The sequence below is a fragment of the Poecilia formosa genome, unplaced genomic scaffold (assembly GCF_000485575.1).
Source record: "Poecilia formosa unplaced genomic scaffold, Poecilia_formosa-5.1.2 Scaffold4, whole genome shotgun sequence".
Taxonomy (NCBI): Eukaryota; Metazoa; Chordata; class Actinopteri; order Cyprinodontiformes; family Poeciliidae; genus Poecilia; species Poecilia formosa.
Window position 1 is genome coordinate 2,024,540 of NW_006799943.1, and position 9,956 is coordinate 2,034,495.

General features: G+C 41.2%; 1 protein-coding gene across 1 annotated transcript; it reads left to right on the forward strand.

Annotated features, from left to right (window-relative positions):
* Positions 1-6,370: 6,370 nt before the first annotated feature.
* On the forward strand, positions 6,371-9,922 carry abi3b (ABI family, member 3b). The gene is made up of 5 exons (XM_007559563.2): positions 6,371-6,875; positions 7,020-7,187; positions 8,217-8,396; positions 8,497-8,567; positions 9,489-9,922. The coding sequence occupies exons 1-5, from the start codon at positions 6,732-6,734 to the stop codon at positions 9,823-9,825; spliced, it is 900 nt and encodes a 299-aa protein (XP_007559625.1). The 5' UTR covers positions 6,371-6,731; the 3' UTR covers positions 9,826-9,922.
* The last annotated feature ends 34 nt before the right edge of the window (positions 9,923-9,956 follow it).

The window sequence follows — 9,956 nt, forward strand, 5'->3', positions numbered from 1 at the left end:
ACATGTGCATCTGACTGTTTATTGACAGAATATGGCCTGGCTGGACAGATAAAGTGATTGCACCATGTGATGCACCGATCATAAAGGAGAGAGCGAAAGATTCTGAGATAAGAAATGACCATAAAAGTGATCGCTGATGAGAAAATTATTTAATCCACGACGGACCTCTTATTAGGAATATATTTCTTTGGATGGATGTGCCTTGGGTTTCTAGAAACCTGTTGCTCAGAGACAGAAACACATCGAAGCGTGGGGCAGCAGGTGGCTGGAGACGAGTGGAAATGAAGATCTCAATTGCTTGTAGCAATTCTCAGGGAGATTTAACTGCTTTGTCAGCGTATGTGTGTGTGTGTATTTGTGTGTGTGTGTGTGTGTGCGCGTGTGGGTGTGCGCGTGTGAGTGTGTGTGTTTGCACACAATCATTGTAGTTTTCCTGTTGTCTCTATGGTAATTGAATTTGTTTTTTTTCCCCCTGTAATAGAAGTCTGTGGAGTGTGGAGAGACAGTGATAGTCGACATCCGCATCCAATCTCCTCCAGCCTGTATGTGTTGATCACTGACGGCCGCCGTTGTCGCGGCGACACCCAAAGGCATTTAATCTGTAGAGAAAATGGATTCTGTGGAGTAAATGAAATATTACATTCGCTGTCCTGCAGTTTCTTCATCTACAGCCTGAGTAACTTCATCCTTTTCCACACACCTGCTGTTTTTCCCAATTTCTTCCAACGCAATAAAATATATTTTCTTAGGTTACACCTCGGGTATATTGACCTGACCCTTCAATGCTGCTTGGTGGACAGGGATAAAACACCTGAAGTGGCAGACCTGGGTGGTGGTCCCAACTTTTAGAACCAGGGAGCAGAGAGTGTGTTCCAGTAATTGAGGGAGAATCCCAAGATTGGAAGTATCTCTTAGTGATCTCACCTTAGGAAAATGGCCTTAAGAGAGCTCCAAACATGATAAATGTTACAGGCAGAGAGGAGGATGTTTAGTGAGGCCAAGAAAAGAAATGACATCAGACTAAGGCTGCGTTCACACTGCAGCCCGAAGTGACCCAAGTCAGATTTTTTGTCAAATTGGATTTTTTTTCGGCGTGATTGTTCACATTTCCAAATATATGCGACCTGTTTGTGTTCTCCAGTCTGAATTGCAAACAACCTGAAAGTATGTGTGTGTGCAACAGAGGGCGCAATAACGTCACACTTACAGAGAGTGGTCAGTGTTTTCCCAACCACCATAAAAAGAACTAGTCCTCAGTGTTTGCAGAAATAAACATGGATGCTAACGGTGGAGCATAGCTTGCGATTTTGAAGTTGTTGTCCTGCCAGAGCAGCACAGTAACAACGTAATCCTCATATGGTCCGCCATGGTGGTTTTCTTCCCTCTTGGGCATGTCATTGTTGTCGAGTGTTAATGACATTCAAGTCGGTTGGATGTGACCTGAATGTTGGGTCACATTTGACCCAACATTCCGGCAGATTCCGGCAGATTCCGGCAGGGGCGCCGCCTGGAATCTTGGGCCCCATAACAAAAAATTAGATTGGGTTGGATTCAAATATCAATATCCCGCTAATGTCTAAAGAACATGATTTCACAATTATGTTGTTTCTATTAAATAAGAAACTCAATTAAGATCATGTCAATAAGTTGTTCACGCCATAAATCATTAAAAATATGCCATGCCATCGTCCCCCTAACTACTTCCTGTCGTCTTCTGGCAGTGGCAACATCCAGTTATTGATCATATGACTCAAAGTGCGGGCAGAAAAAATTGTTTCCATTGTGGTTTGGCGAAATAAATCAATTTCGATACGGCCAAATAAAACCACAGCGTTTTTCCAAAGTTGGCATGTTTCCATTTGGTAAACGTATTTTCGAAATGTGAAATTACAAAGTCATATCATCAGTAGAAATGCTGCTATTCAATTTCATTTACTGAAGGTGGCAGCCTACTGGATTGCCAGATCCAACACTGCCACTCAGAAAAAAAAGATCAATTAAGGGCAGCTCCTTCTGAGTCATCCTATAGGGATTCATATGAAGATGGATACTCAGTGAATACAAATAGGACCATCACCTAGTCTGACTGAAAACTGTTTCATTTTTTTTTTACCTGAGAGTGGCAGTTAGACACAATTTGCTTAGCTATCAAGACACTTTCTTACTGAAAGGTTCTCTGGTGACTTTATTGGCCATAGGTCTAATCTCTCCAAGTCCTGACCTTAACATTTTCTGTAAAATACACAGAAGAATTGGTTTTAATTTGGCAGATGTTTTGGTTCTGTTCTGTATTCATAACAGTGTTCTTGGGTGGATTCCACCCCAACTTCACTCCCTTGTGGTGAGAAAAAAATCCACTCAACACATGGATTGTATCAGGATTCTTCAGTGTTGGCACAATAAAACTTACTGTAGGAGTTCTTTTTCCTCTCCAGACTAGTCATTTTTCGGAGGCCCCGAGCAACCAGAGGGAAGATTTGTAAGAGAAAAGAACTTTTCACCAATTTCTGTCCTTACATCCTGCATAATGTCCATCTGTCTGGTGTTGTTCTTGGTCTCATCTCTTCGTTATTTCTCTTTGTTTCTCTTTTTGCCATTAAAAATGTATTTGAAAAGCTTTACTTTGCTGTCTATACAAGACGCCTTCACACCAAAGTGCTGCCAGTAGTTAACAAGTTTTGTACTGATAGCACATCATCTCAGATAGCTAATTTGACGCAAATTTTAGGTCTCACACCTCATGTTTTCTTCCGCTGTGTCAGATGTTTTTGGTGTCCCTGTTGTAGGTTCTGGATGATTGGGTGGCATTTTGACAGTCAATGTTTGTTTTAACTCCGATGTCCCTTAGTGCAAAAGAGGCTTGTTGAAAATATCAGGCCACAGGAAGCAGAAGAATTTTAAAAGACACTTGTACTCTTAGAGGGAGTCTGCGCCGTTTCCTGGGTTTTTACTTATAATGTGTTATGTCAGCTCTGAATGGTCTTTAGTTTAAGGAAAAGCTTTATTTCCTCTCACTTCCACCTGTTTTCTGTCAAGCGCCACATCAGGAACCATTTCTGCCATTTTGGGCTTTGAAAAACTTTGTGAATTCAATTGCTAAAGGTTTGATGCAGCAGGTGGTTAACCCTATCGACGTCTGCCATGTTTGTGTGGACCCCATTGTAATGGAGCAGCAGAAGTCATCCATAGGTTCTGCTGTTTGTGAACAACCAATGGATGCTCACAACATAAAATAACAGGTAATTTTGAGTCAGTCAGACCAGAGGAAAGCATTGTCTCATTCAGCTGTTATTTTAATAAAGTCTGATCATAAACCAGTTTGAATGACCTCTGGGCTTATGGAGTATTTACTGCCTTATTGTGCTGTTGCCTCCAAACCTTCCTGTGAGTTAAGTTTCAATTAGAAGTGAACTGGCGATCTCATTTCTGAGCTCTGCTGCTGGTTTCATGCTTGAATGATCCAGCTGTCTAAACAAGACCATAAAACAACAGAGTGCTGAGCAAATGTGCACATCAGACGTGGGTTTAATTACAACTAATCTTTAGTGTGCATGAGACCACTGATAGACTATCTGGTCACATGTTGCTGGATAATCAAGACTGTGGTTATTACCATTAGCTTGTACATTTATTTCTGATTCCTGAGAGAGAAAAAACTGCAGTAGGTAGAACGGAGTGCAGGAAGGGAAGGTCAGGAGATTTGACTTAAAGAGGCTCAAATTAACCCAACAGCACCAGGATAAGTATGCTTACTTTCATCCCTAGTGGATCACAAAGTGTTCACGTGTAGTGTGCAGCATGTCCTTGGGCTTCATTGTGCCATTTCCTACACTGCCACCTACTGGCCAACCAGTATAAGTCAAACAATGACAATCAACAATCAAATCTGGTAAAATGTGTCTCAGTGGAGGGAGTCGTCTTTCCAACCCATCAAGAGTCATGGAACATTTTCAAGGCACTCTTGAAATAAGTCAAGTTTAAGTCACTTTATTTTGAGATTTGGGTCGTGCCATTAGTGCTTCACACGTAAACTGTCGTGTCAGAACTCAGACCAGAAGTAAACTTGATTGGAGGTCTTGAAGTCTCTAGAAAAAGGTTTCATGTTTCCTTTTCAGTTAAGAGGAAACATGGAAATACAAAAATAAAGGGCAATGTGCAGTAAATTATTTAATTACCTTAAGGTTTTCATAGCTGGAAGAATATTGCCAGTACCTGATCAGTCAGAAATGTGTCATTTCTGTTAGTATGGGAATGTCTATCCTTCCCATAGACATGACTACATGACTAAACACATATTTGCTGTCGCTTAGTCATCTTGTTTTAAATTAAATTGTTCAGCAATCAAAGCCCATTGGCTGTTGTAGTCAATTTGACCCCACAAGCTTTCTGCACTGTGTGTGGTCTGGCGGTCCAACAGAACACCCATGATTCCCTGCTGTCCGACCTTGACATAGGCCGTTCCTCCTGAACATGATCAGTGTCACAAACAAAAACAGAGAAAGAGATGTATTCATTGAGCTGTTTCCTGAAGTAAAGTTTTCAAGTTTAGGCCCTAATTCATGAAGGCAAAAAGGCTCTCAACGAAAAAAAAAAAGACAAAAAAAGCCCTTTCTGGCTAAAATAAATAAATAAATAAAAGATTATAAAGCTGCAACAACCTGGTGAAATCCTTCTGTTTTTCTGGAGTGGTCCTTACAAACCTCAACCTTAGAAACCTCAATGCCTGTTACAAAACATTTTCCTTCAAAACTATAAACCTCACCAGGTCTTAATGTCAGGAGAACAAAGAGGAAAGAGTCATATATCGTCAACACTTTGCCGCCAGATTTCTGAGCTCTGCTGAGCTCAGTGGTCTTAACGAGTTCAGGGAATTTTACATTCAGTTTTCTCAAAGTAAGAGGGCACAAAAGACTGTGAATCATGCTGCGTTTGTGTGATTTGAATATTTGAAATATTTGTTACTTAGTCGTTTTAGGTAACAAAGCTGTGTAATAATAACTTTCCAAAATACATGATCAATTGCTCAACTCTGACCACCTGAAAAGGCTTTAACCTTTAAACTGTTAGGATGTTGGGGAAACATTTTAAAGACAAATCAACAACTGCACAGCCAAAAGTCAAATTGTATTGCAAAGTTTTCTGCATTTTTTAATTGAGTTCTTATTATAGAGACACTTAAGTTTTGTATTGACTGAAAATAGGCGTAAGCAGTTCTGAGGAGTTAGAAATGACACTGGACATCACTTGTAGGATGGGATGAAGAAAAAAAAACTTCTGGAATCCAGACTATTTACACAAACCCATTAGAATCTGACAAGAAACAGGTTTGGCACTTGCGAAAAGTACAACTTGTATTTGAATGTATGCGGTCCGCTTCTGTTAATGTTCTCCTCCACATCAGTGCTGTCATCGAAGTTCAGAATAGCCAGTGTCTTTTGAAGATAGTGGAGAGGAAACTCCAAAAGTAACTACAGGAAGCTCTTCAAAAAAAAAAAAAAAAGAAAAGAAAGAAAAAAACCTGCTGAAAAACTAACAGCTGGAAATAAGAGGTGCTTTTATGTTTATAGGGAGAATGGCTTTTGAAGAAAAATTGTTCAAAATCAACACCATCTCATGCTGTCGGATGCAGGATTTCCCTGCTGCTGAACTTTCAAACATTAAGCTGATAACATCACATCTTCAAGTCCTGTGGAGGAAATGTTTGTCTCATGCAAATTTCAAAGCACCAAGCTTGTTTTGCTGACAGAAGAAGGAAAGGAAGTTAATGGCTTGAGTGGAATGGCAAAGAAAACAAATGCATACATCAAAGGAAAATATAAGCTGAAGCTGAAAGAATGGCATTTAAAACTGAAAGGAAAAAAGCTGATGTAATATGTAATCTAAAAGCAATCTAACAATGAAAGAAAGCACTATGCAACAAGGCAGGAACAATATAGGAACATAATATTTGAAAGTCTAAATTTAAGTCATGAATAGATTCGATTAGGATATGAACTGATTCTGTGAAGTAAAAAATAAATGTTAAAATGTAAAAACACACCCACTGTGATGGAAAATCTCAATGATGGCAGTGAAGTGACATGGCCATTAAGCTTAGGGGGAAAATAGTTGTTTTTTTCCACACATTAACAGCTTGATTTGGAGAGCTTCTATTCCTTTGTAATTTTAAAAATTTTGTTTGTTGAGTAAAAACAAACGTTTTTAAATTACAAACGGAAAAGGGTAACGGTAATTTTATTTATATAGCACATTTTCAGCAACAAGGCAATACAAAAAGACTTTGTAGAATAAATAAAAAAAACCTGTAAGAATTCAACAAGTTGTTCACGTCACTCGGAGTTCCTGGATTTAGAAGTCATTTCTTTGGGCGACACTGACCTCTGGTGGACTTTCCGGATATCGCCGGTGGACTTTCACTTTGCTTGGAGACGGATCGGAAATAATAAAGTAGTTTCGTTGTTTCAATTGGCATTGTGTAAAAAGAAAGAATACACGTATATATTAGTTACAGGAGACAGATGTTTCCTGTTTTTGTGCGGAGTGACTGGCAGTCCACCTGGAGCAGCCCTTCCCTGAGAACAGCTGCTCTCAAATCTCTCCCCTGAGGGATTTTCCGCGTTCTCCACCGACACAAACACCTCCCTGCGTAGACCGGGAAAAAAACCGTTTTCATCCTCACCAAACAACGTCTGTTGGCTTCCCATATAGTAAGCATTTTTTAAGCAACAACCATGGGAGAAATGACAGCACCAAAGAGCTTCTCAGAAGTTATAAGTCAGATATTACAAGAGGCGCCAGCTGCCAGGAAAGATCTGGTTGATAACCAGAGCAACCTTCTCCGAGTGGCAGAGTACTGCGAGAACAACTACCTCCAGGTGAGCGAAGACCACTCTGAGCACCGAACAGCTTTTAATCAGGCATGATTTGATATGTGTGTGTGTGTGTGTGTGTGTGTGTGTGTGTGTGTGTGTGTGTGTGTGTGTGTGTGTGTGTGTGTGTGTGTGATAATATTGCCACAGGCGGATGATCCGACCAAAGCTGTGGAGGAGACCAAGGCTCTGACCACCCAGGCTTTAGCCAGTGTCACCTACCAGATCAACAGCGTGGCCAGCACCGTGCTCAGGCTGCTGGACTCCCAGGCCATGCAGATCAAAGACATGGAGTCTTCCGTCAACCTGCTGTCACTGGTGAGACAGGAACACCCTCATCACCCCCCAAACTCTCAAACCCTACCCACTGAAGACAGCTGTAAATTGGAAAAATCTTCAAAAAGGTTTTTACATTAATTTTAAACTGAGACTTTAGTGTCACGGAAGATTATAAAACAACAACATTTCGATACATGTAGGTCTATGTCTATGTACTGGACTGTATAGTTGCTTGTGGTTCTATTTGCATGAATTACTGCATCAGTGCAGCGTGACATGGAGATCAGATGTTAGTGAAACATACCTTAGTACTGGTCTTAACCCTCCTGTTGTCCTCGGGTCAAAATGACCCGAGGACAACAGGAGAGTCAAAGGGTCAGTATTATCATTTTATTGCACAATCAAGTAGCTGTTACCTTCAGTGGTTATGAAACTGATAGTAGAAGAAGGTAGAAAATGGTGCACAAAAGTGTCTGTGACAACTTTCAAGTAACCATACCCACTATAGGCTATAATATGTTTAACAAAAATATATTTTGCATTGTTTTATTGGTACTGTATTTTTCTAAGAAGGAAGATGTTGGGTTTTCATAATCATAAATGCTATTTAGTGTTTAATTAATCTATTTATATGAGGTTAGGTTTTTATTCCATTACTGAAATAACTGAACTTCATAAAGATAATCTAATTTAATCAATTAGCTACACTAGTTTTGCTCTCTATAAGGAATAATAATCCATAGATCAAATAAAACTGACCAAATGAAGCTGCATGTTTTATATTTTTGCTTAGGTCTGTGCATCAAATCAAAACAGGAATGAATAAATGATGTCAGTGTAATAATAAATAATTGCTGCTGCAGTAGGACTAAAGAACTAATTGTTTCTTTTCTGTTTTAAGTAAAAGTAATTCAGTCATATTGTACATGTTTCTTTTAAATGTTTGTGTAAAATGTGTTTTTATTCATGGTTATGACCATCATCTTGCCTTGTACCACCTCAGACTCCCTCATGGAGTCATGGCAGATTGTGGCTATTTGTAGTTTAGTCGACTGTGTTCTGATCCAGGCTGCTGCGATCCACTTGGAGAAGGTGGCCAGGAGGGAGATTGGTGTCTTCACCACACCCAAAGACAAGACCCGATCCAAACCCATGGCCCCGCCCCCTTCAGGCACAGAGCAGGAGACGGGTTACATGAGAACTCCGATATCATACACCATCTTGGACACCGTTGGACACTATTTCCAGGTGAAGTATGCTTCAGTTTGAGAAATATATCATCTTTTTCATAGCTTGTACACTTTCATTGACCTTCTACCCACCAAACTCCCCAAACCCCAACCTGCAGGTCAAAGAGCAGCAGCCCAGCAAGAACACACAGACCACAGAGAACACGGAGCGAGCTGAAGAACACTCTGTGTATGTAGACATAAATCTCATCAGTACAGAGATCAGCCTTTGTACATTTCATCACATGACAACAAACTTCAAAGCTTTTCATTGGACTCTTGTCTGATAGGTAGTGCAAGGTTGTGAAGGGAAACGAAAATGACAGCTTTTCAACATTAATTTTATAGACAATTTGAGATGTGTCTCTACCAGGTACACATCTAGAAACTTAAATCTTCACCCATTCTTCTTGGTCTTGGAAGTTCCTGGCTTTGTCTTACTCTGGGAGGATCTAGTCTTGGTCTTGAAAGGTATGGCCAACGTCTTGGTCTTGATCCTCGAAGGTCGGCTTGGTGTTGGCAGGTGTTGTCTTGGTCTTGGTTCTGGAGGATGTGGTCTTGGGTTTGGTCTTGATCACAGACATCCTGGCCTGTTCAGCATTGTGATGGTGTGATCAGAGCAATGTGAGGTGGTAGACTGCCATCACACAAATCATTTTAAATGTAAGTCATAAAGTCCAAATTCACAGTCGTGCCTTTTTACTGTGTTCCTTACATGGCTTGTAGGTTACTCCTACCTCGGCTGTTTCTTTCTGATCTGTCTGCCGTGTTCCTCTGTCGTGTGGATGCAGTGTGAGCACTAATGTTCGCTGAATCTCTGAGATCGTCGCAGAACAGCTATGCATACACTGAGAATAAATTAGACAGGTTAGTAGACAACTAGATGACTTTTGAATGAAATTGATTTTACTTAGAAATGATTTGGATCAGATTTAGAGGAATGCTTGTCTAAAATATGTCCTGCTGAGAGATTCTTCCACCTAAGCTGTGGATCTCTACAGAGTTACAGTCTCTTTTGCTACTGTATTCATGTGATGGAGATATATTTTTGATAACATCTGATTTAGCTGAACCTGATGTAGAAGTCCTGACTGCTGTCTTGCCTCAACAGATCGGCCCACGGCATCGCCGTACCTCTACCCTCTGTTCCCACTAAGCCCACAGCGAGCAGCCTGCCTCCCCCTCCTCCACCTGCTTCTGCCACAAACCTGCCCTCTCCTCCTTCCTCAATGGACACTGGCCTCCCTCCTCCACCCTCCTTTCCATCTCCATCCAATCTCCCCCCACCCCCTCCTCCACCGGCCATCGGCCTGTTGGACAACAGCTTCCTTCCACCCCCTCCGCCTCCTGCTGCCAGCAGCACCGGTCTACCTCCTCCTCCTCCTCCTCCTCCAGCCAGTGGTGTACCACCACCACCACCTCCCCCTCCCCCACCACCTCTCTTCTAGATGGTAGATTGTGTCACTCAGGGTTTTGCTAACTTTGAAGCAGAACTAAAGCAAAGTGTGTGTGTGTGTGTGTGTGTGTGTGTGTGTGTGTGTGTGTGTGTGTGTGTGTGTGTGTGTGTGTGTGTGTGTGT